This window comes from Corvus cornix, chromosome 11, assembly GCF_000738735.6.
Source record: "Corvus cornix cornix isolate S_Up_H32 chromosome 11, ASM73873v5, whole genome shotgun sequence".
NCBI classification, from domain to species: Eukaryota; Metazoa; Chordata; class Aves; order Passeriformes; family Corvidae; genus Corvus; species Corvus cornix.
The window spans coordinates 13,806,736-13,828,149 of record NC_046341.1 but is presented as its reverse complement, the minus strand read 5'-3'; the positions used below and the strand labels follow the sequence as shown (position 1 = coordinate 13,828,149).

Below are 21,414 nucleotides of genomic sequence, written 5' to 3'. Positions count from 1 at the left end.
GAAATAGATGCACAATACTGATAGTGGTCAATCAGGTTAAATAAACTTATTTTGTGAAATAATAGAGCAGAACATGTGAGATCACACAGAACTGAAATATTAATGGAAAATCTGATTTCAACTCGTGGTTTTCTGAAGCATTCCTTGTAAGTTTTTTTATTATGCTTTTCTTAACAAAATATTATTTGCATTTAATTAGTCAATTAAAAGCCATTCTGAGCAATTCAAAATTCAGTAATACTATTTAGGATTCCAAAGTGTATCCTTTAGTCTCAGACTTGCATGTAAGTACCATCACCTACTTGAATACTGAGGTCAGCATATCAATGACTTTTTTTAATATAGATTAAACAAACATATGCATCCTAGAAAAAGTAAAAATTAGTCCAAAGCCTGCCATGCAGAAGTTGCATCGATTGCTGCATACCTGGGAACAACACACAGGCAAGAGCTGGAACAAGACAAAGGCAGTTCAAGATTTTGGTACAATCTCACAGTGACCGTGTGTCACTTCCCTGCACAGCTGAGACACTGCAGTGATGTCCACTCTGCAGCCATTACCAGTATTGGACTAAACTGCACTGAGTATTTCCCCAATTTTTGAAACTGGCAGCTCCTTATTTTATTTGAAAATATGCCAGAACCACTTACTGCAAGAGAAAGGGAAAATTTAACTGATAGTAATGAAAAACCCACGGACTATGCCTAAGAATTTATGAAGAAGCTTTCAGGAAAAGAACCCAAACTAACAAAAATGCAACAACTTCAAACTTGGAACCTTCATAGAAAGTTGGAGAAATTGATTTGCTTGGCTTTAGTTGAAAGCTTTACTCCAGTTCCTTTATTACTGCCTTTGGAGGTCACTGGTTGGAAAAAAACGTAGTGGTCAAAGAATTCTTTTTCTGCTTAAAATATGCAATGGTAACTTGAGTGTTCTAAGGGCTGGGGGTGTCTCCCTGCTTTCCCCAGCTGGCTGCCTCTTTTCCTTAGTCCACCTAATAGGAAATTCCAGATTAATGCAGTACACAGCTTCACCTTGCAACCTTTTCTGCAATACCTGGTTCTGGCGTACCAGCAGTAACATGGGAAAGGCAGTTCAAAGTGCGCTCTTGGGACTTGGGACATCGATGATTGCTGTGCTGAAAACACTTGGGATACTTCTGCAAGCCCAAACTCCAAACCTGATGCATTTATATGAGAATATGTATTTTTATGAAAAATACCTTTACACCATAAAATTATAGAAGTTAAATTGGTAACTCTTTAAAACCCCTCAAACAATGAAATTATCATATTGCTGATAGGCAGAAGCTGTGTCATTTGTAATGCCCAAATATCCAAGGTTTGGTAATATTGCAAGCAATATTACAAGTTAAAGTAAGATTTTTAAACAAAAGAGAGTTATACAGAAAAACATACTAGCAGGCAATTCCCACCTATAGCAACCAGAAAATCCCTCTTAATAGAATCCAGCTATTCAATTATTAAATTATTCCAGCTTGTTCCATGAATACACTTCTTTCTGTATAGTGGAATTCTACACAATGAACCTTGCAGTGTCAAATGGCCATTGAACATAAGCTTCTTTTGCTTTTTTTTGGGTACATATTGCAATGTTTATGTTTAAATTCACGACTATAATAGCTGCTAGACATTTGTGTTCACCTCACAATTCAATTTAGTTAAACAGCAGGAGAACTCAATGCAACAACAGGGAAGAGTAAGCAGATTTCAAAAAACCAGAAGGGCACTAATTCACAGCATGTGAAAGGTCATTCTGCCATGGAAGGTTTAAAACAAAACAAAGCAAAACCAGCAAAATGAAAGGGCTCTGTAACGAGAACTGCAAAGGCCATCAGTCTACACAGCTTCACTCACACAGATGCTTAAACAAATTATGACTTGATCCATATGAGCCATTCAGGGAAGCTACTCTTGTCATCTTCCTATGGATATGGAGCTTTGAAGAAACCTGAAATATTTACTGCCCCTTGTTCCTGGCCCACAGAATGCATATGTTTGGTAGACACAAGCTGCAAGTATGAGCCTATTTATTTCAAACTCTATCAGCATATTTTTACTTCAGAAGAGACAATTCAGATGTGCATAGCACAGGCTGAAACACAGAAGGTATTCTCCCAATAAAAGCCTGGAAATGTCTATGTAGAGCTGAAAATCCTGGCTGACACTCATACTTAACTGTGGGAACTCCCTAAAAATAACAACTCCAAAAGAAAAGGGAGAAGGCAGTTTGCAGGACATGGATCAGAAAGCATGACTTAAATTTGAGTTTGTGTACTTCTCCCAGATTTACACTGGACCTGGTCTGATCTCAAGCATGAAATGCCTTAAATATTTGAAGAAGCTGTTGCAGTTGATTTTCCGCTCAGGAAGAGAAGGTCTGAGGAGATATTAACTGCAGATGTAAGGCCCAGAACTTCTCCATTCTAATGCCCATGTTGGCAGTTGCTACTCCTTGTAGCTAATTTAACAGTATTTCTTGTAAGATTACAAGTGAATTGAACGATGTGAAAAAAAGAGCACAGAATACATGCTAATTGTTATTCTGCTATCTTTTAACAACATACTGGAATGTTAATAGGAGACAGAACAATTCTAACAATGTTTTTAAGAAAACCCTCATAATTATGCAAATTTCCTGTAATTAAGGCTTGGCAGATCAAAGAACCTTTAAATGAATTAGATAAGGACAGCCATATGGGCCTTTTTATTTTACTATTTGCACAAATATTGCCTACATGAAAGATGCCATAACTCACAACTAAAGTCCTGCAGAATTTAGGAGATCAGAAGCAGAGTGAGGGCCATGGCTTTGAGTACTTAGTGATTTACTTAAGCCCAGGGCTGGAGGGATAACTTCACGTGACTGGTTGCAGTGGTCCAGCCAACAACTGTTCCCCCACTGAGAGCAGCCATAAAGGCAACAAATAATAGCAGCTGGCTTTGGAGGGGGACACGAAAAGGGGATGGTGAATTTTGTTTTCATCAGAAAAAGAACTATGTTTTTACTCAGGTTACCTCTTGGGAAAGGGATTAATTCTTTTAAAATTTTGATTAGCTCATTACACCTTTCAGATAATGAAAAGCTTCAAGTATGGATTGTCCCATAATATTATATAAGGAAGGCAAATAAGTTGATGAAAATTTGTTTTAAAATAGCATATTGATGCTAAATAAATAAAAACTTAATGTGGAAAAGATGTTTTGTAGGTTTATACATGGCCCAAAAATACCATGTGGGTTTGGTATTCCCTACCAGTACATAAGAAGTATGGCTTGATGATTTCTTGATAGTCAAATAGAAGAGGATTGTGATGTAATGGGCTGTTTTTCAAGACAACAATCTGTAGGCCAGTAATTCTAGTTAGAACATTTACTGAATCTTACACGTAACACTTGCAAGATAAGAAGATCTAGCTACAAACTTAATGTAATACCCTCAGAAAACATGACTTTGAAAAGTTCTTGCAGGAATTATACAGACTCAAAAAAATCTATTAACTTAGTGTTGAGAAACTGATCAAAGACAGCATTAGAAAATTCCATGTTGCAACACTGCTGGGGTCATAAATGCACTTGGAATTCATTACTGTTATTTCATAATGTCAGAACAGAAAGGGAAATTCATCATGCCTGGACTCTGTTAGGTTTTTATTATGGTAAATATGGTAGCTGTGAAGGGAATATAGCAGTATTAAATCACATTTGATAACAGTTTCTTAGAGTAAGTTGTAAAAACACTGCATTTCTAGAAGAACTGCCCCCCCAAACCCAAACAAACAAACAAACAAACAAAGCCACAACCAACCAACCTCAGCAAACCCTAAAAAAAATGTTTAAGAAAAATGCGTTTGCTTTTGTTCTTGGAAGAGAGAGGAAAAAAAAGGAAAATGATACATGAAATAGGTCCAAATTTTAAGCTTGTTTTATTCCACACAGTTGTAAGATGTGAGCATTGTTCCATGACACAGAGGAAGAAAAATATCTTTATTTAAGCATGTACAAGTACAGAAGTGCTAGGGTATCGAGATAATGTTTTTGCAGCTATCTGGTTTGTATTTCAGGACATCTTCTTTCTCTTTAATTTTTTTCAGATGAAATTAAGTCCTGAGTACACTATTCATGGTGAGAGAGCATTGCTAGTGATTCAGACTGACCCAGGACCTTAACATGTTGGCATTTTCCCCCCTAAATTACTGCTTTTATGTAAGTTAGTGTTATACAGAATACTGTCTTCCCAGTGAACTACTGGAACGTTTTTCTTTTAAATCTGAGACTGGAGTGACAGATGCAGATGACTGCACTTACGGACCTTCATACTCTGATTATGTTCAGCTTTTGAGTTTCGGATTTTTTGCCTAAGCAAGAAGTGAGTCTATTATAAGTCCTAAGATTAACAGTCATAAATGAGACTAATAAACCACTTTGTACAGTCTCCTGCTTTTTCTAGGAGCCACTAGTACACACCTAGGAAGGCAGCATAAACCCCAGGATATTCTAACATCAGGCACTGCTTGTACCATGGCCTAATGGATTATTCTCTCTTTGGCTGCTTTGTTTTTGGACTCCTGCAAACTGTGGCATCTGTGCCATCTCAGGCCATTAAATCTTTAGTTACAATACAAGTTGCACCAAGCACTCCTTCCCCTTGATTTTGACCCTGTTACCTAACGATTGAGAACCTATAGCTCCTGTATTACCTGAAAGGACACAGGCATTTCCTCTCCAGCTTCCTCAGGCTACTCAGAATTTGATTTTGTTAGCCACCAGTTGTAGTGAACAACTCCAGACAAATACATCCTGCGTGTAGTGTTACCCTGATCCTTTGTCATTTGGCTACTAGGATTGTATACAGGTATTTCAAGACCACTGCAGTCTCTTAAAACATAATTGCTTAGGAAGAAATTAGAAGCTTATGCTATTTCACAAACTGATGATATTTTACCCAACAATTTTTCAGATACAGCCAACTGTTCAAACCCAACTGGCACAGGACAAATGAAAAAATAATGCAATTGCAATGTTTGTAATAAAAATGCAATCTGTAAAGAAGGAAGAGAACGGCAGGGGGTTTGGCACTGTAAACTGAAGGCACCATTGAAACCATTCCCATTTCCCTCTGTCACCTTTCCAACTCTTCAGGTTGCTGAGAAGCACATACACAGACAGACTGCCTTGGGTATTCTCACAGGGAGTTTCTCTTACCTGACCCATTTTTCAGGTACCCATTTGCATCTACAGTGGTGTACATGATGTAAGGACCAGGCTGATTAACTCCAAAGGGCTGCAAGGGATAAAAACCAAAGAAAAAGGAAGGCAAAATTTTAGGAACAGAAAAAGCTATAGTAATTAAACAGTAAACTGAAGAAAAATGTTTTTACATTAATAATTTATTTTTTATATTTTAACTTCAGAATCTTGCAACTGTTTTGGTCATAGCATTATGTGGAAATCAGTTTTCAAAACCAGGGTAATCAGTTGGCTAAGTAATGTTTAGTTTCCCATGAAGAAAGCAATACTATTCAGTCATCTGGCAAAAGGTTTCCTTGGAAGCTACAGCTAAAATAAAAAACCCCTAAAAATTCAAAGAAATGACTGCATGTTCTGAAAAAGCAGAACTCATTCATACCGAGAAAATGCACTATCTTGATGGTATTTCTGAATTGAAAAATACTACACAAGTTCCATCTTTTTTATCATTATTTAGTGGTGTTTCATTTAATTCATGAAAGTGAACAGTTATGTGTTGAGTATTGGTATCTAATTTAAGCAGATTTTCTTGAGGAAGGAAATGTACATAAACATCAATATACGGTCATGAGGAAAAATAATAAAACCAAACATCCAAGGAAGTTGCGCATTACTGAGTGATGAACCATAACAAATGCACCTAAGTAGGAAGGGGTGGGGAAGGGAGAGGATGAGACACAACTACAAGAATAGATTTTAAAGAAATTTTTTGTTGTTTTTTTTTTTCCTAGCACTGAATTCAAGATGATATTAAGGCATCAAATCCAGCAGAGAGCTTTCAAGTAAGTTACAGAAGAACACTAAAAGAGATGATGACATGTTTCACACCATGCCTCAAAAAATAGTAAGTTTAAACCACAAGAGTAAGTGATAATGATGACAGATGAGATCAAAGCCTGAAAACAATAACTGATTAGAATGAAAAGTAAGGAGACCACAAAGGTGATGCTAATGCAGATCCATGAAAGATGAGGGAATAAGGTGAAATTTAGATTTTTTTTTTTCCTACCACATAGCTGTCCTCTGGCATAATGTACCTTATGTTACTTTCTGACAGAGAACTCCTATTACAATGGAGGCAATAGTGTTTCAGTGATCTCAATAATGAAATGTTCACCAACATCTGCTGTGAAGATTTGCTTTTTAAACCCTCCATTTTTGTAATAAAGTTAATGATGCTACCAAACCTCATTATTTTATAACAGAAATTAAACCCCATGTCTTCAAAATAGTCTTGAAGCGAAGGTTAGCCCCATTTGAAGCAGTTTTTCTATTTTCAAGTCAAAATTAAATGTGAAATTTTTGCAGAGCTGAAGTGCTACTGCTGCCACTGATTCCTCTAAGTTCCTCTCTCAGGCCAACTTTCACTGTGAACATTGCTAAACAATTTGCTAATTGGAAGTTTGGTGGGTGAGTTGCAGGATCTCTGGAGATAAATAAAGTAATCTAAACAGAAAACAGCACATGTGTATGGACCTGTCTGCAGAACCATCAGAGCCCAGTGCACTTCCTTCCTTGGCTGTGCCCACTGCTGGAATTTAGCCAGAAGTGGCTCCATGGCTGGATCTGCCCCACTGTCAGTTTTGCCTGGACTTTCTAAGTGCCCACCAAGACGTGGCACAATTCACAGTTTGGGCACCCAAGTTCCTCTTGTCTCTGGTATATCCCGGCCCCCAGTGCCAGGTAACAAAGCTCCTGCACAATCACTCAGTTGATTCCAGCTCTAAGCAGCAGCTGCCCAAAGTTATGGGTCACACAGCAGCAGAAGTTGGCCAGTCATGATTTGGATTACACATTCTTCCAGTTGGTAACTCTTTTAATATGCTGAAAGCTTTCGGTATAATTAGACTTCAGCTTATTTGAAGCTAAATACTAAACAAAGCCATAGTTATTACACTTACTGTTATTTTCCGAGGACAGTCATTAGAACAGAGGCCGCTGAGAACTGCAAGAACAAAAAGTGAGCTTGTTGTGTTTATGTTCCCAAACCATCTTAGAAGCACCACCTTTGAAATCTGGTGAAGTCTAGTGATAGTGTCAGGTAGCCATTAAAACACAAAGAAAACAAGTATCTTCTCTGTGATTTATGTTAATACATTTCCTAATCTGTTGGAAGCACACTTGGCAGAAATTCATCAGTCACTGTTTTATCCCACCTTACTGGTTAACCATCTGCAAAAGGACAGATTTGCCACTTAGAAAAATTCCAAATTAAAACATTTTTTAAATAGTGATCTATACATTTTATTCATTAGTCTTAATTTATAACCATTTAAAACACTGGCAGAGATTCAGCTTTACTGTTTTAAATGATAAAAACATAAAGGCTTTTCCTTCTATACAAGGCAAAATTTTGGAACTTGATTTAAAGCAATTCACAAAAGCTGTAACAAGCAAAAATCCCATTACCCACTTACTCTATTAATTCAAAAGTATTATAAGCAGATGTATATAATGCTAATTAATACCTAAAGCCCGTGACAGTTGTTCCAATTACTTGTTTAAAACTTACTAGTTCGAAAAATCAGTTATATTCAGAAATCTCTGTTGAAAACCTACACGAGGGACAGTGAAAGCCATCTGTTCTGTAAGCCAGGACATCCTGTCACACTGAGTATTAGAACAAAACAACAAAACCCACACACATACAATAATCTAAGGTCCATTCTGATGCAAAATCTGGGCTTCTAATGACAACAGTTTGGTTGAGCAGCAGGCCAGTAATGGGTATGGGCAGGGAAGAGAATACATACCAGGTACACAAGCCAGGGAAAAACATTACTTCTCCATGAATTATAGTATCCCAAAGCAAGTGTGGCAGACAAACAAGGAAGATTTGGACCAGATTTAAGGGCAGGTCATCCTAACCACCAGGAGTTTTTAAAAGCATTTTCCATCTTCTTTGAGGGTCCATAGAATTAAGGGTACAAAATGTTTGGGACTAGGGAAATACCGAAAGGCGCATGTAAGATGTTCACAGTCTGATTAGGAATCATTCCCTATGTGAGTCAGAAATGGCACTGCTCTAGCCAAGGAATTTTTCTAATAATTTGTGTGTGAATATCAACAACTGTCAAGATTCCTAAATTATCATTCTTCACTTGTGATTTAAAAATGTTGAAATTTCTAAATACAGTAAGAGCTAATATTTTATACAGTCCAAATCCCCCCAAGATCCGGACAGTTAAGATGAACATGTGGCAAAGTAGAATTTGAAGACTATATGTATCTACAATCAGACTTTTAAAGCTACAAGCTTATTTTATCTGTTACACATAGGTGAGTATGCAAATGAAACCAACTCTCCCCATTTTGATGCAAAAGGCCACACTGAAATTTGCTGTTCAGTTTCACTCCTGGAACAAATTACCTGACCAAGTACATTTGACATCAGTTATAATGAACAAAGCTGCTCTCATTTGCCAAATAAGTGAACACAATGCATTTATTGATACATTAACTCACACAAAGCACATTTTGTTAGAAATACCTTCCCCTGTATCACAGTAAAAATATTTTTAGACACTCATTAATTCCCATTTCCTGGGGTTTCTACGCAAAAATACTCACACCCTAAAAGGGTGCTAAAAAAAGGCTTGCCCCAGTTTTTAAGATAGATTTACACAGAGTGAATCAAAAAGCATGTTGCAAATTACTCCCTTCCCCATTCAAATATCACACAATTATTATTCTGATATGGCTTTGTGAAGTGTAAGATTTTTCCAGAGGATCTTCTGCATCCTTTTGTGAATTACTCTACAGATATATGGTATTATTTAAAAGAAGGCTTCCATCAATATGATAAATTATTAAACACTATCACGATGAGAACAGAGCTCAAGCTGTGGACAAAGTAATAATTGCATCAGCCCCCAGCAGTAGCTGCAGTTCTGTTCTCTTATGGTGTGCAGAATGTATGCTCCAGAGGATTGGATGCATTTAAGTAACGTGAAGGCAAATACAATTTTTGAAGGTGAACCTCTGGTTGTTGCTATTGAGCTTTGTCTTCATAGGCTCCCATACAGCCTCATTTTTCACTCATTCGCGAAGAGTCAAGGAAGACAGACAAGGAATGAGCTCAAAGCTCAACACCTTTGCAGTTGAAGAGCACAGTAGGGCACGCAGTTTAAAAACCTAATTATGAACATCCTAATCTAACTCAAGCCTTTTAAACCAACTCTCATTAATTCACATACCCTGGCCGTGTTTATGGCCACTCTGTGCTCTCAGGGTAAGATTTGGGCTGGAAACACAGAACTGACTCCCACAGGGGTGCAAAGTGACCCTCAGAACAAACCATGCAGTGTAAGCAAATCACACTACACCAGAGGTTCCGAAATTAAACCAGCCTGTTTTGAAGGCGATTCTGCATCATTCCCACATGACACATGCACCAACTCCAGCAGAGCAGGCTCAATATGGCAGAGGTACAGAACTTTACCATAATGTTTTCATATGCAAAGGTTCAAATATTCACATTCTTCTCAACATCCCATTTTGATTACGTATTGATAACTTACCAATAACTTTAACAAAATAGGCATCTGCTTCGAAGTTATTTTTCAATGTATGGATAGCAAAGTCCTTGTTGGAGTAGCCTTTGCTTAGCACAATGATATCCAAGATTCCCTAGAGGGGAAAAAAATCCCAAGTTTACATTAGAATACTTATTTACTCTTGAAAAAAAATGCTGTGCAGCAAAGTTTACACTTTCACTATTTATTTTAATATCTTCCAAACATTATGAATATAATCCTAATCAATTTGGGACAGAAAGGGCCATCCACAGCTAAGCAGGGATGCCAAGGTTTGTGCAGGGCACAGGCACAGGCACAGGCACACTCAGACCCTGTTTGCTGGGGTGAGGAGCTGCACTTACATCCTCATAGATGTCAAAGAAGGTCGCTACCACGGCATCTTTGATCTGATTGAGATCCGAGAGCTCCCAGAACACCTTGAACATGCGCCGCACGCTCTTGCAGCTCACGTTGTTGCACGGGACATTTTCTAGTAAAAATGCTTGTTGATTGCTGTAAAACATATATATAAAAATATATAAACTAACTTACTCGAGATAAAGTCTAAATTATAGATATTTTAAAAATATTGTAATTAAATAGTTTAAGTGCTCTAGAGTTTAATGTAATAAAAACAAAGATAGCAGCCACTGGGTGCTTGAAAAATCCGTAAGTACTTACAGGAACATTACAGACAGAATTACAATCATTGTCATGACTGACTTAAAACAATGAATACACTAAATAAATAGATTGAAATCAACAGGAATAACTTAATTAACCATCCAGTCAAGGACTGAACATATCCTTACATTATTCTGAAAAAAGTACAAGTGAATTTATCTGCCATTTTTCTTAATCCCCTTCACAGTCCTTCAGCTTAAACACTATTTAAAACATGTCCATGCTTTTCCATTATTTCATGACAGCTTCTTCCCATCCCAGCTCCATTAATACTTTTTCTTACACACTGCATATTTTACATATATTTAATATTAAATCAAATCTCTATTTGTATGTTTTCCACTGTTACAAGCAAAATATAAAACACAAACCTCAACCTAGTAGTGCAGTAAAAATAGGGCAAGACAAACCAAATTGGGCACTTGCTGACATCTAACACAAAGACAGGCTGCAATACTAAGCAAGAAACATAGAAACTATGCAGAATACCAGAGCTAGTGTAGAAAAATCTCCCTTCTGGAGAGTATCCAATAGGTGCCTGTGGGTCAGTGGGAGACTGACACTTTATTGCACTCTGAGTTCCTACAGGAGACACAAGGATCCCACTCTCCCTGATAATGTATCAATGCTTCTGGAATGGGAAAACCTCACACTTTGCCAACCTGAGTCCAACTCTTCAGGCAGGTTGGTATCCTGGGAGCCTGCTAGAATCCTTCACTGCCTCGGCAATGGAAACAGATAAAGTTTCCTCCTCTCCTTCTGCGGGCAGAGCCAGGAGCCAGAGCAGTGTTCTGTAAAGGCAGCTCAGCTGTCAGAGCCCAGGGCAACAGCCAGAACCACGTCCTCAGTGTGACCCTGAACACGCTGCCGGCTGTGTGGGGACAGAGAGGTGCTTTCTGTGTCTCAGCAGCATCCAGGATGCACAGGCACACAAAGGCACTTCTCCTTAGGGAAACCACTGAATTAACATATGGCCAAAAGGAAATGAGGTCATCTGCAATATTTAATGTGTTGCATTATCTGTATCTGAGAACTCATAATCACAACGTGAAATTCTTAAGTGCTCACATTCATTTCATGTACTACCTAAGTATCATACCAGAACAGCCAACTACAAGAGAAGGTGACAAGCTGAGCTAAGCAGATTGTTTCAATTTCTCTTTTTCCTCATCTCAACATAGCTATTTAAAATTTGGACAAACTTTTACAAAGATTCTTTCAGTTCAGATTTTTTTAATTGTCAGAAGTTACTTAGATGATAATTATTTAAAAGACAAATGTCAGGTTTGCATTACACTCTGCACACTGCTCAAGTCTAAACTAGAAGCCTTGTTAATGAATAGACAAAAGAAGTTTATTTACTACAGGAACCTTTTTTATTTTCTTTCCTTGCAACTGAGAAAAAAGGAAAACATTAATCAAAGTGCCACTGAGTATGGAAATGCCACGTTCCTTCACTCTTCTGTATCTACAAGAGAAACATAAGACAAACAGCAGGAAGAAAAAAGCAAACTCAAACCCTAAACAGATGCTGAAAACCCAAGAAGTGCACTGTAGGAGAGCTCTCTTGTAGAGGAAATTAATTAATTCATAGATGTAGCATCCCCCGTCCCATGTGCTGCATCTCAGCCTGCGAGGAAGAAATGTTGCTGTGCAGGCCATGCTGCAGCAACAGGGAGTTCGAGGCCCTGACTGTCATCAGACGGGAGAGAATGAGCTGTTCTCTGCCTCCTCAGCTGCTCAGGTAGTTCCTGGGAGACATCTGGATTTGGCCTGTGAGCTGCCAGTTGAATCCTTACATGATTTAGGCCTGTCATACAAAAGCAGCTCTAGAATCCAAGTATCTACTTCCATGTTTCATTTCTGCTAGATAAATAAGTGCAAGCTTATGACCTGTTATTTTCAACCAAATTTTGAAGATTTCCCATTAGAAAGAATCTCCCTGTAACAAAGATAATCATCCGCATCCTTAAAATGACAAAGCAATGTCCTTGAAAGCCTATAAAGGAAGACATTTCGGTAATGGTAAAATGTAAAAAATCAATGCTGAAGTGCTCTACAAACATGTAACAGTCAATACCAAACAATTCAGCTTCAATGCTACAAGAGACAGAGCACAAGAACTCTGAACTAAAACCAGCCTATTGCCCCTAACATACCATTTCCAGCACTTCAAATATTGAGCTATATGCACCAATATACAGCTGCAGCTTAATCATTTACTACCTACGTAACTTTATTCCAAGTATGTTATATGCCAATTTGGAACCTTCTGACCAAAGTCATCTGTGCAGGAAAGGTAGATTTAATAAGGCTGAATAACTATAAGTAAGGCTTAACACCAAAAAAGACTGAAGACTTATCTCAGTTTTAATTTAACACATTCCTTTGCAATTAGAATTAATTATTTACTGCTAATTTCATACATCTCTCATGCTGTCAGTTTTAGGCTAGTTCATTTACAGTAATACCAGGGACATCTAAATTATCAATATCTTACTCCAGACATTCAGAATAACTGAATTTGCCTCTGGTTTTTTTAGATTTTCTCAATTACAAGGTGCTCATCAATCCTTCCTTTAAAAGAAGTTCTCTAGCCAGCCTTCCTTTTGACAAGTGGCAACTAATAATGATTTAGGAAGAGATAATTTGGTCAAATAAGTCCTTCCATATAAAGGATTAATACATATACATTAATTTCAAACTGAGCATGAACACCTAGAAAACTTTCTAGAAGTCTATCGTACTTAAAAGTTTTTTATTCAACTTTCCATATCCAGATGTTTATATCCAAGTTTCAGTCTTTACTGCTATCACCAGCGTCAGAGAGAAAAGTATTGCCAACTTGACCATGAAAAACATTCCCTTTGAATAAAAATGGATTTGAAAGACTTAAGATTACATATTTGCAATGCAAGATGCCAATTACTAGCATCTAATTGGAAACAACGGTTAAACAAAATTTGTTTCATCTAATTAGATGGGAGAAAGATAGATGTTTATAAACTCACATGCAGTACTTACACTTCCAATGTCACCAGAGTCAATTTAAAATCAGCATGTGAAAAAATGAATTCATTTAGGTAAGATAGGAGGTATAGCTGAACCAATTACTAACTATTGATAAAATCCCTTCACCTATTATTATTCTATATACACACACAATTTCTAATACAGAATTCATGTATGTATCTACCCTGAAGAAAAACCTGTGGACTTGAATTCTAATGTGCAGGTTTCTAACTCAAGTCAAAAGTTAAAAGAATTCAGACTGAACAGACAAATATGTGAGGACCTACAGTGCATTTAGCACCTTCACCTGCTGGAATTCATTGAGTCTTAATAAAGGCTCAAAAGGTTCAAACCCCCACAACACCTGCAACCACAAATGACATTCCTTTTTTGCTGTTGGTAAGGAATGGCTCCACACTGTCGGAATAGTACACACTGTAATTTGAAATCAAGGGGTTATGGTGATGCCATGATGATTTTTACCTTTTCTTTTATACCCCTTTTATATACCTTTTTATAACTTTTTTATCTTTAGTGGTTTTTAGCTTACATTCTTAAACTTATTTGTCAAGCTAGGAGACTAAACATCTTAGAAGCTTCATAGTTAGGGATCTGAAAGCCCCAGACCCCAAGGTCCTCTCCAGAACACATTTTGTAAACTAAGATAGAACCATCCAGGGGAAGGTTCCTTGGGGAGGGGGGCTCACTCAAGCCTCTCATTGGGGAATTTTTCATAGCTATAGTAAGACCTATAATGTTACACCTGATCTATCAGGAGTGTGCATTGCAGTGTACATTTTGGCACGTTCCACCTGGATGTAGTGCACCTAAGGATCCTTAAAATAAATACAGAGGTAAAATCCCTTTTTCCCTTCTAACCATGTTTGATTCTTGATTTTAAGACCAGGAAAAGGCATCAATAGCAGGAGATGAAACAGCAGAGTCTTACAACAGTTCTGACAATACTTGAAGCTATTGACCATTTTCCTGGCATGCCCACTGGGCAGGACAGTCAATCAACCTTATACCCAACTATGGTATCTTTATTTCAGTCTTTTGTAGGGATTTGTAAGGATTTGATCTGAAAGTACTTTCCTGAATTGTGATGGAAGCATATAATTGATTTTAATCCTTTTCTTCCATTTTCATGTATTGGTATACTTTCAGATGAACAAAATTGTTTCTGCCTGCTTTAATTTCTTTATGTTACAGGCAGCAAGTAAAAACCAGGCTTCCTAAATGATAGCACAGATTGAGGTCAAGAGTTTACAAAAATGCTTTTATCATTTAATCACAGTAATCAATCACTGAAATTAGATCTCTAGATATAGCATGAAAGGCTTCAGAGAAAGAAATAAACAGCTTGATCCAGAAGTGTTTAAAATCGATTAAATAAGGTTTTCATTTTAATTTGCTCTAATTTAAGGACAGCTTTTAATTTAATTCCCACACTGTTTTAATTCTCTCCAATCAGTGATCCAGTTGCACATTTTAAAAGGAAGTATTTGCTTAAGTCTCTCAGAACCAATGAATTAATATTGAATGGGACATTTCATAGTGAGTGCAAAAAAAAGTGATTTTCGTTCCCATCCCAAACTACAAAGCATGTTTCCATTACTTTACTGTAAATACTGGATATATACAATGTTAACATGCAATGTATTTCTTCATTTTTAGGTTACTTACTTTGTTTTTGCCAGAATTCCTCAATTTTCTGAACCTCCTTTTTTTAATAGCTTGTCACATCATCTGCCAGTACCTTCAGTCCTTATGCCCTACTGTGTCACTCAACTTTGATGTCGAGTTTAAAAATAGTTTTGAATGCACTCAATTGAATAAGCAAACAAATTCAGAAGCAAGGAGAATAAAAGTGTATCACAGTAGTTCATTGCAACAAGACATATGTGACTTCTGAGCTTCTACTGGACTAACTATTTACAAACACTTTAATGATTTTACATGATACTACATTGCAGTAAATTATAGATCAGCCAGAGGACAGAAGCTCCTAAGACCCTTAAAAGTTAAAACAGCTTCAAGTACATTTCTGAACTCCATAAATCTTCACGCAGCCCTTCTGAAGTGCACCAGCTATCAGCATACACGATAGTACAGCTCAAAACACAGGATTTCTGAGGCTTAAGCAAAAGCAAAGACAGCAACTTTACAGTTTCTATGTCACCGTGTTCCTTTGGCAAAAGGAAGGCTGGTTCTAGTTTGCTCTCTAGACTGTCTGCAGTCTTTATTCAATGACTGCTGAACAGAAGATGCAAAGTCCTAGCTGAGGAAAGTCTGGAGTCAAACACGTGACATTCAGGGCCTGAGTGCTTTAACTTTGCCTGGCAAGTTCTGGGCAGTAACAGCATCACCTCCTTCTTGTCTGCCGTGTCTGAATAGAAACAGCTGCTCTGCTGTTATTTTAAGGCTCAGAGGTACAGACAGAGCTCAGCTGCTCACAGCCTTGTCATGAATCACATCACGTAGGCTGAATACAGGCACGCTACTCTTCAAACTGGGTCATTTTTAGGTGTGTCACTATCTGAAGAACTCTAACACAAAAATGTCAGTGGGTGACTCATGTTTAGGCAACCACTAGAAGACCTGAATTGACTTCTTGGACTTCAGCACCAAATTCTCTTACTGTCTGAAGCATCAAAGTGAGCTCCTCACTTGTTTTCCTTATTGAGTATTCATTTGAATTGTGAACCGACACCCAAGCTCATCCAAAACACCACGTAAAGGAAGATAACAAATACATCTGTATGAGACACTTACTCTGCTTTGTAATGCATTAGTGCAAGTATTTGTCAAGTAAGGAAGACATTAAGACTCCACAAAGTATGCGTTAAAATACCTCTTACAAGTGATGACATGAAGAAAAAGGGAATAGCACAGATAATCTTCCATCTCTGCAGATGCTGGCAGAGTCAGTTGTGCAGCACAGACAGACTGCAGGATACGTGCACAGATCCTGTCTGTACTGAGGTTCACTGACACCATGGTCTCTAGGGCTCTCCGTTTTTCTCCGAAGCGAACAAGCCTATTCATCATCCCTACTGTCAAGCAAAAGCATGTTCACATGCAAACGTGCTGTACACTTCAAGGTAAAGATAAGGACATGCCAGCAGCAGCATCCCCAGGTGCCAGGTGAGAGCTGCCCACAGGCTGCTCTGTTGCGATCAGCCGGCAGCGTTTATCCGGCAGCACGTGCGGAACAGCTCGGGAATGCACCTACTCAGGTCAGCTCTTACATGGATCACTGACTCCTCTGTGTACAACAGTCTCCCTGTGAGCATCCCCACATGCCCTCTCCTACCTAGCACCAGATGGTAGCAATAGAAAGTATTGGGAAAGCAAGCAAGGAGGAAAAAAAATTTAAAAAAGGAGGATGAGAAGATTATGCTGAAAAATTTAATACGAAGGGTTAGAAGTTTCTTTTTTAGGGGGGTTGGGGTGCGTGTGTTATTTATTTTCAGTTAGACTTGGACAGTAAAAAAATCACTGGTAAATTCCTGGTTCTCAAAAAGGGCAAACCACTATTGCATTTTTCAGCAGAGTCACCAGTCAGTGCTCACTCCATGTGACAGCACGGAACAGGTTCCCCAGCTCTCACCAGCCTGGTGTGACTAGTCAGAACTGACAGCTGAAGTCAGGAATTTACAGAAGATTATTTGGGAAAGGAAAGGGAGAGAATCAGCCCCTGAGCTCTGGGAGGAGTGCCTAAAATGCTGCCTCATACTCCAGTCCCTGATGCAATTCCCCACCCAGAGTCCCAGTTTAAGCCTATGTAATTATGCATTCTGAATGTAGCATGAAAAATGCACACTTTTGTTCAAAGGGAAACAGTTAGCAGAGATCAAAAGTCTTGTTCACTGGATAAAATGGATGAGATGCACTGAAGTTAGTAATTTCTATGACTGATGATTGAACATTAATCTGATAGCTTTATTTCTAAGTTTGCATATACTCTACCTTCCAGAAGTGTTCTTTAGTATAGCAAGTGCATCTGGGTATCCATCCATATTGTAATCTCCAATATGAAGTGTAATTGGAAATGAAATTTCTGTTGAAGATTTGTCATTTTGATATGGTACAAAGCCCCAGACAGTGTCTTTATTTCTGAAGTCTTGCAAGACTGGAATCCACTGTAAAACAAAACAAAAAAACCCCAGCAAGGTAAATAAATCCATTTTATTTACTTAAACAATGTAATTCTATTTAAAACAGCTGCCACTTCTTCACTTCATCAGGATTCTTAACCACTTACAAATAAGGATTATTTCCTAACTCTGTCACCAAATGAAAAAAATAATTTGAAGTATTTCTTATGCACTCAGTTATTCCAGAACAGGAAAATATAGTTAAGGTTGTAAGAATACAACCAGCATATGGGGACATTCACGAACCCCTTAACTGAAATTCACGCTTGCCTGGAATTTATACAAATCTTTAAGTGTAGGTAAACCCAAACCATCAGGGCCATGAGATCCTGAGTCTCATTTTTTCCCCTGGAATTGCAAGGCAATGCAATAGACATCGTAACACTGGAGGATGGATGCAGCCTCTTTAGGTTTGCGGCCAACACCAAACTGCTGGATACTGTCAGTATGCTGCAGGACAGGATGGCCATTCAGAGGGGACCTAGAAAGGCAAGAATAGGCAAAACCGACACTCAGCTACAGACACCCTGCACCAGCAGTAAAGCCCTGCACTGGCACAGGCTGGGCAGTGCTCAGCTGGGTACCAGCCCTCCTGAGGGAGGGGAGGGTCCTGCTGAGCAGGAAGGTAAAGCTGGGCACAGCAGCTTGGGCAGCAAACCAGCTCTGCACCAGAGCTGCTGCCTGTGCTCCTGCTCATCAGGATGACCCAGGATTTCTCTTTATTCAGCACTTGTTCATCTGCATCTGCATTCTGTGTCCAGTTTTATGCCCCACAGTTCAAGAAGGATTTGAGAATACTGAGTGTGTTCAGAGAAGGGTCAACAAGATAGTCGGGCACTGAGTACTTCCTCAGAGGACAGGCTGAGGGCACGGGGATTATTTGGAGAACAGAAGATTAAGGCAGGATCTTGCAGTGCCTGCAAGGAACCAGCTGATGAGATGGAGCCAGGCTCTCTACTGTGATATATGGCAGAAGAGCAAGAGAAAATGGTCAGACTGACACAAGGGAGGTTCTGACTAGAGATAAACAACCAAATTAAACTACAAATGAGGCCCTGAGAAGTTGCAGGGCCTTTGTCCTTGGGGGTTTTCAAAGTCTGACTGGACAAAGCTCTAAACAACATGGTCTGAATTCAGTTTGTTCCTGCTTAAAGCTGGAGGCTGGATCTCCCAAGGTTCATTTCAACTTGAACAATTCTATTATTCATGGATATTTAGAAGTTCAAGATTAATTCCCCTCCTATCTCCCCCGAAGCACCAGATACTGAACTGTTTGATAAGAAATTAAGAATAAAGTATCAAACTGAAAGTACGAAAGAAATGAGAAGTATAATTTCTCCAGGACAAGAAACAGAATGCAACTGCACTTACTTTCCAAAATGCTGCAGAGGTGCTAAATAGGAATTTATCTTAATTAAAATCAAGGTAATTTTGCAAGTTAGTATGAAGCTGAAGTGCCAGGGTTAATATTTCAGTGCTACAGAAAAAATCAGTGTCATTTTAAAAGTCAGAAGTAATTTTATATGTCAACTAACTGACAATGCCTTCAAAAGGACAGAGGGGTGCCATCTTAAAGGATCACTATCAGCAACATCAAAAGCACTTAACGGATCTTACATGTCTCTCACCCAAGCCTTAATTTAGCTATTTCAGGAACCAGAACGAGATCCATGACAGTTCATATCCTGCCATGGAAAGACTCCCTCGCTAGCACAATCCAGTAATCAACAACATTCCTGCCACATGGCAATCGTGTCTGACACTTGACTGCTCCCTTGGGATTACAAAAAAGCACAGGCAGTTTAGAGAAGCTCCCAAAATGTCTGCAGAAATGCAGTGAGGTTGGTGTTGTGTGGATCCCAGAGATGGCTGAGAAGCCTGGGGCAGTCCTGCCTGTCACTGCACACACCCAGCGCGTGCTGCCCGCGTAGGCCATGGCTTTGAACTAAATCATCATCTGCAGCACCTGCTGCTACCTCAAACCCGAAATGAAACACACTTGGACCCTCACACCAAACAACATGCATATGTCTAGTTAGTTACTCTTACTTGCTGAAGGTTTGGAAAAGTCTAAGAAACAGAAAATAAGGGAAAGACTCTTACCCTGAGGGAAATTTTTCAAAGGGTTGGATTTCTTAGTACTTACTTGTCATGCAGAAGACAGATGAAATAATATTATTGCAAAATAGTCTAATTTTGAAAAACAGTGATTGAAATCAGAACCATGAAATATAATATAGCTTTTACTTTACATGGTATTGTTCACACAGTCGTTGCAGTAAAATCCAATTATATCCATCATATACTTTCTAAATGTTCCCAGGTAACACTATCTTAAAGAGACAAAATTAAAAATGAATTTTTAGGCACAAATACAAATTTGTTTCTCTTTTTACTCTATTCAGAATGGTTCATAGAAGGCAATTTCACATTCCTAAGGTCTACAACAAGAGACAAAAAACAACAGGTGAGCAAAACATCACCTGTTACTACCAAGCACCAGCACCATTGATGCACAGAGTAAATCCATCCATGCCACTGAAGCAGCTGTGGGACTTTTCCTAAGAGCAGCTGTGTCACAGTTCAAGAACATCAGCCTTGTTTGATGCACAACCAGATCCCATTCCAGCACTAGATGTAACTTGCTCTGACAGTTTAAATTCAGAGTAATCCACGCTTTTGGCGAAACTCCTTCTGTAGATTTCTATTACGAACTGCACTACTATGTAATGTAATGCAAGATTAATTGTTCGAGTGCCTCGGGACATATAGTTCAGTACAAAAGGCAAAAAACTGAAAACGTGATTGTCAACAATACAAATCCTCTGCTTATTTTGTATTTGATAATCCAGACAATTACTTTAAGCTTCCTGTTTCCTGTTACTATTTTAAAAGGAAAAGACCAGAACTAATTTTTTAATTTCTATCTAAGATGGAAATAGGTGGGTATAATGAGGACACATGAAGCTATTTTTTCCAGTTTTCTGATCATATGATTTCTCCTACACAGCTCAGATGAGAAAAGACTGAAAAATTGAGTAAGTGTATTTTTAAAAGAAATTTTAGATGAACACATAAAATTCAGTCAGAGAAATGAGATTTACTTCTTCCTTTTCTGTTAAATTCCATTGCACAGCATCACTAATATCATTACTTAAAACATTTATATAGATATTTTGGATGCTTCAATTAATGATTTGTAGGCTACAATATAAAAAATATTTAAGTGCTTGAATATTTGTTTTTAAACTCTTCAAACATTTGTTTTTCAAGAAGTAGAAAAAAGAATGTTTTCTTGCCCTGTGGAAACAGCATAATTTTCACTTTGAAAAAGATCTAGGGATTTGAGAAAAATGTAAAGTTCCTTGCAGTCACTGTAAAAGGGCTCATTTCTTACAGAGCCCACATTCTTCTATACATTAGGGAAGGGACTTCTTTTGCTCGAAAGCTTGTGAGCAGGTCTTTGAGCCCAAACTATGGGATTAACACATCTCCATTTTTAAATTACGGCCAGAAACCCATGAAGCACAAAACCCACCCCCAGCCAGCTGCTGCTTCCAGGCCACAGAACACAGGCAGGGAGCCAGCTGCAAGTCGCAAAGTTTGGAAATTGGTAGCCCATTCCTGGCCAACACATTTTCTGGGAATGCCAAAGATGAGCATCAGGAGTGGGCTAAAAGAGCTATCACAGCACCAGAAGTAACACAAGCCCTTTCCCGGGGCTCCCTCTCTCAGTCCCCATACGCTGCAGTTCAGCTGCACACAACAAA

The 21,414-nt window shown here is 38.4% G+C and overlaps 1 protein-coding gene across 1 annotated transcript in view; it reads right to left on the bottom strand.

Annotated features, from left to right (window-relative positions):
* Positions 1–21,414, bottom strand: part of ITFG1 (integrin alpha FG-GAP repeat containing 1) — a 73,678-nt gene that overhangs the window by 12,307 nt on the left and 39,957 nt on the right. Inside the window, exons 10-14 of the mRNA XM_039558225.1 lie at positions 17,457–17,629; positions 10,151–10,301; positions 9,792–9,900; positions 7,173–7,216; positions 5,227–5,305 (exon numbers count right to left, since the gene is read on the bottom strand). Coding sequence (XP_039414159.1) covers positions 5,227–5,305; positions 7,173–7,216; positions 9,792–9,900; positions 10,151–10,301; positions 17,457–17,629 — 556 coding nt within the window. The remainder of the gene's footprint in view (positions 1–5,226; positions 5,306–7,172; positions 7,217–9,791; positions 9,901–10,150; positions 10,302–17,456; positions 17,630–21,414) is intronic.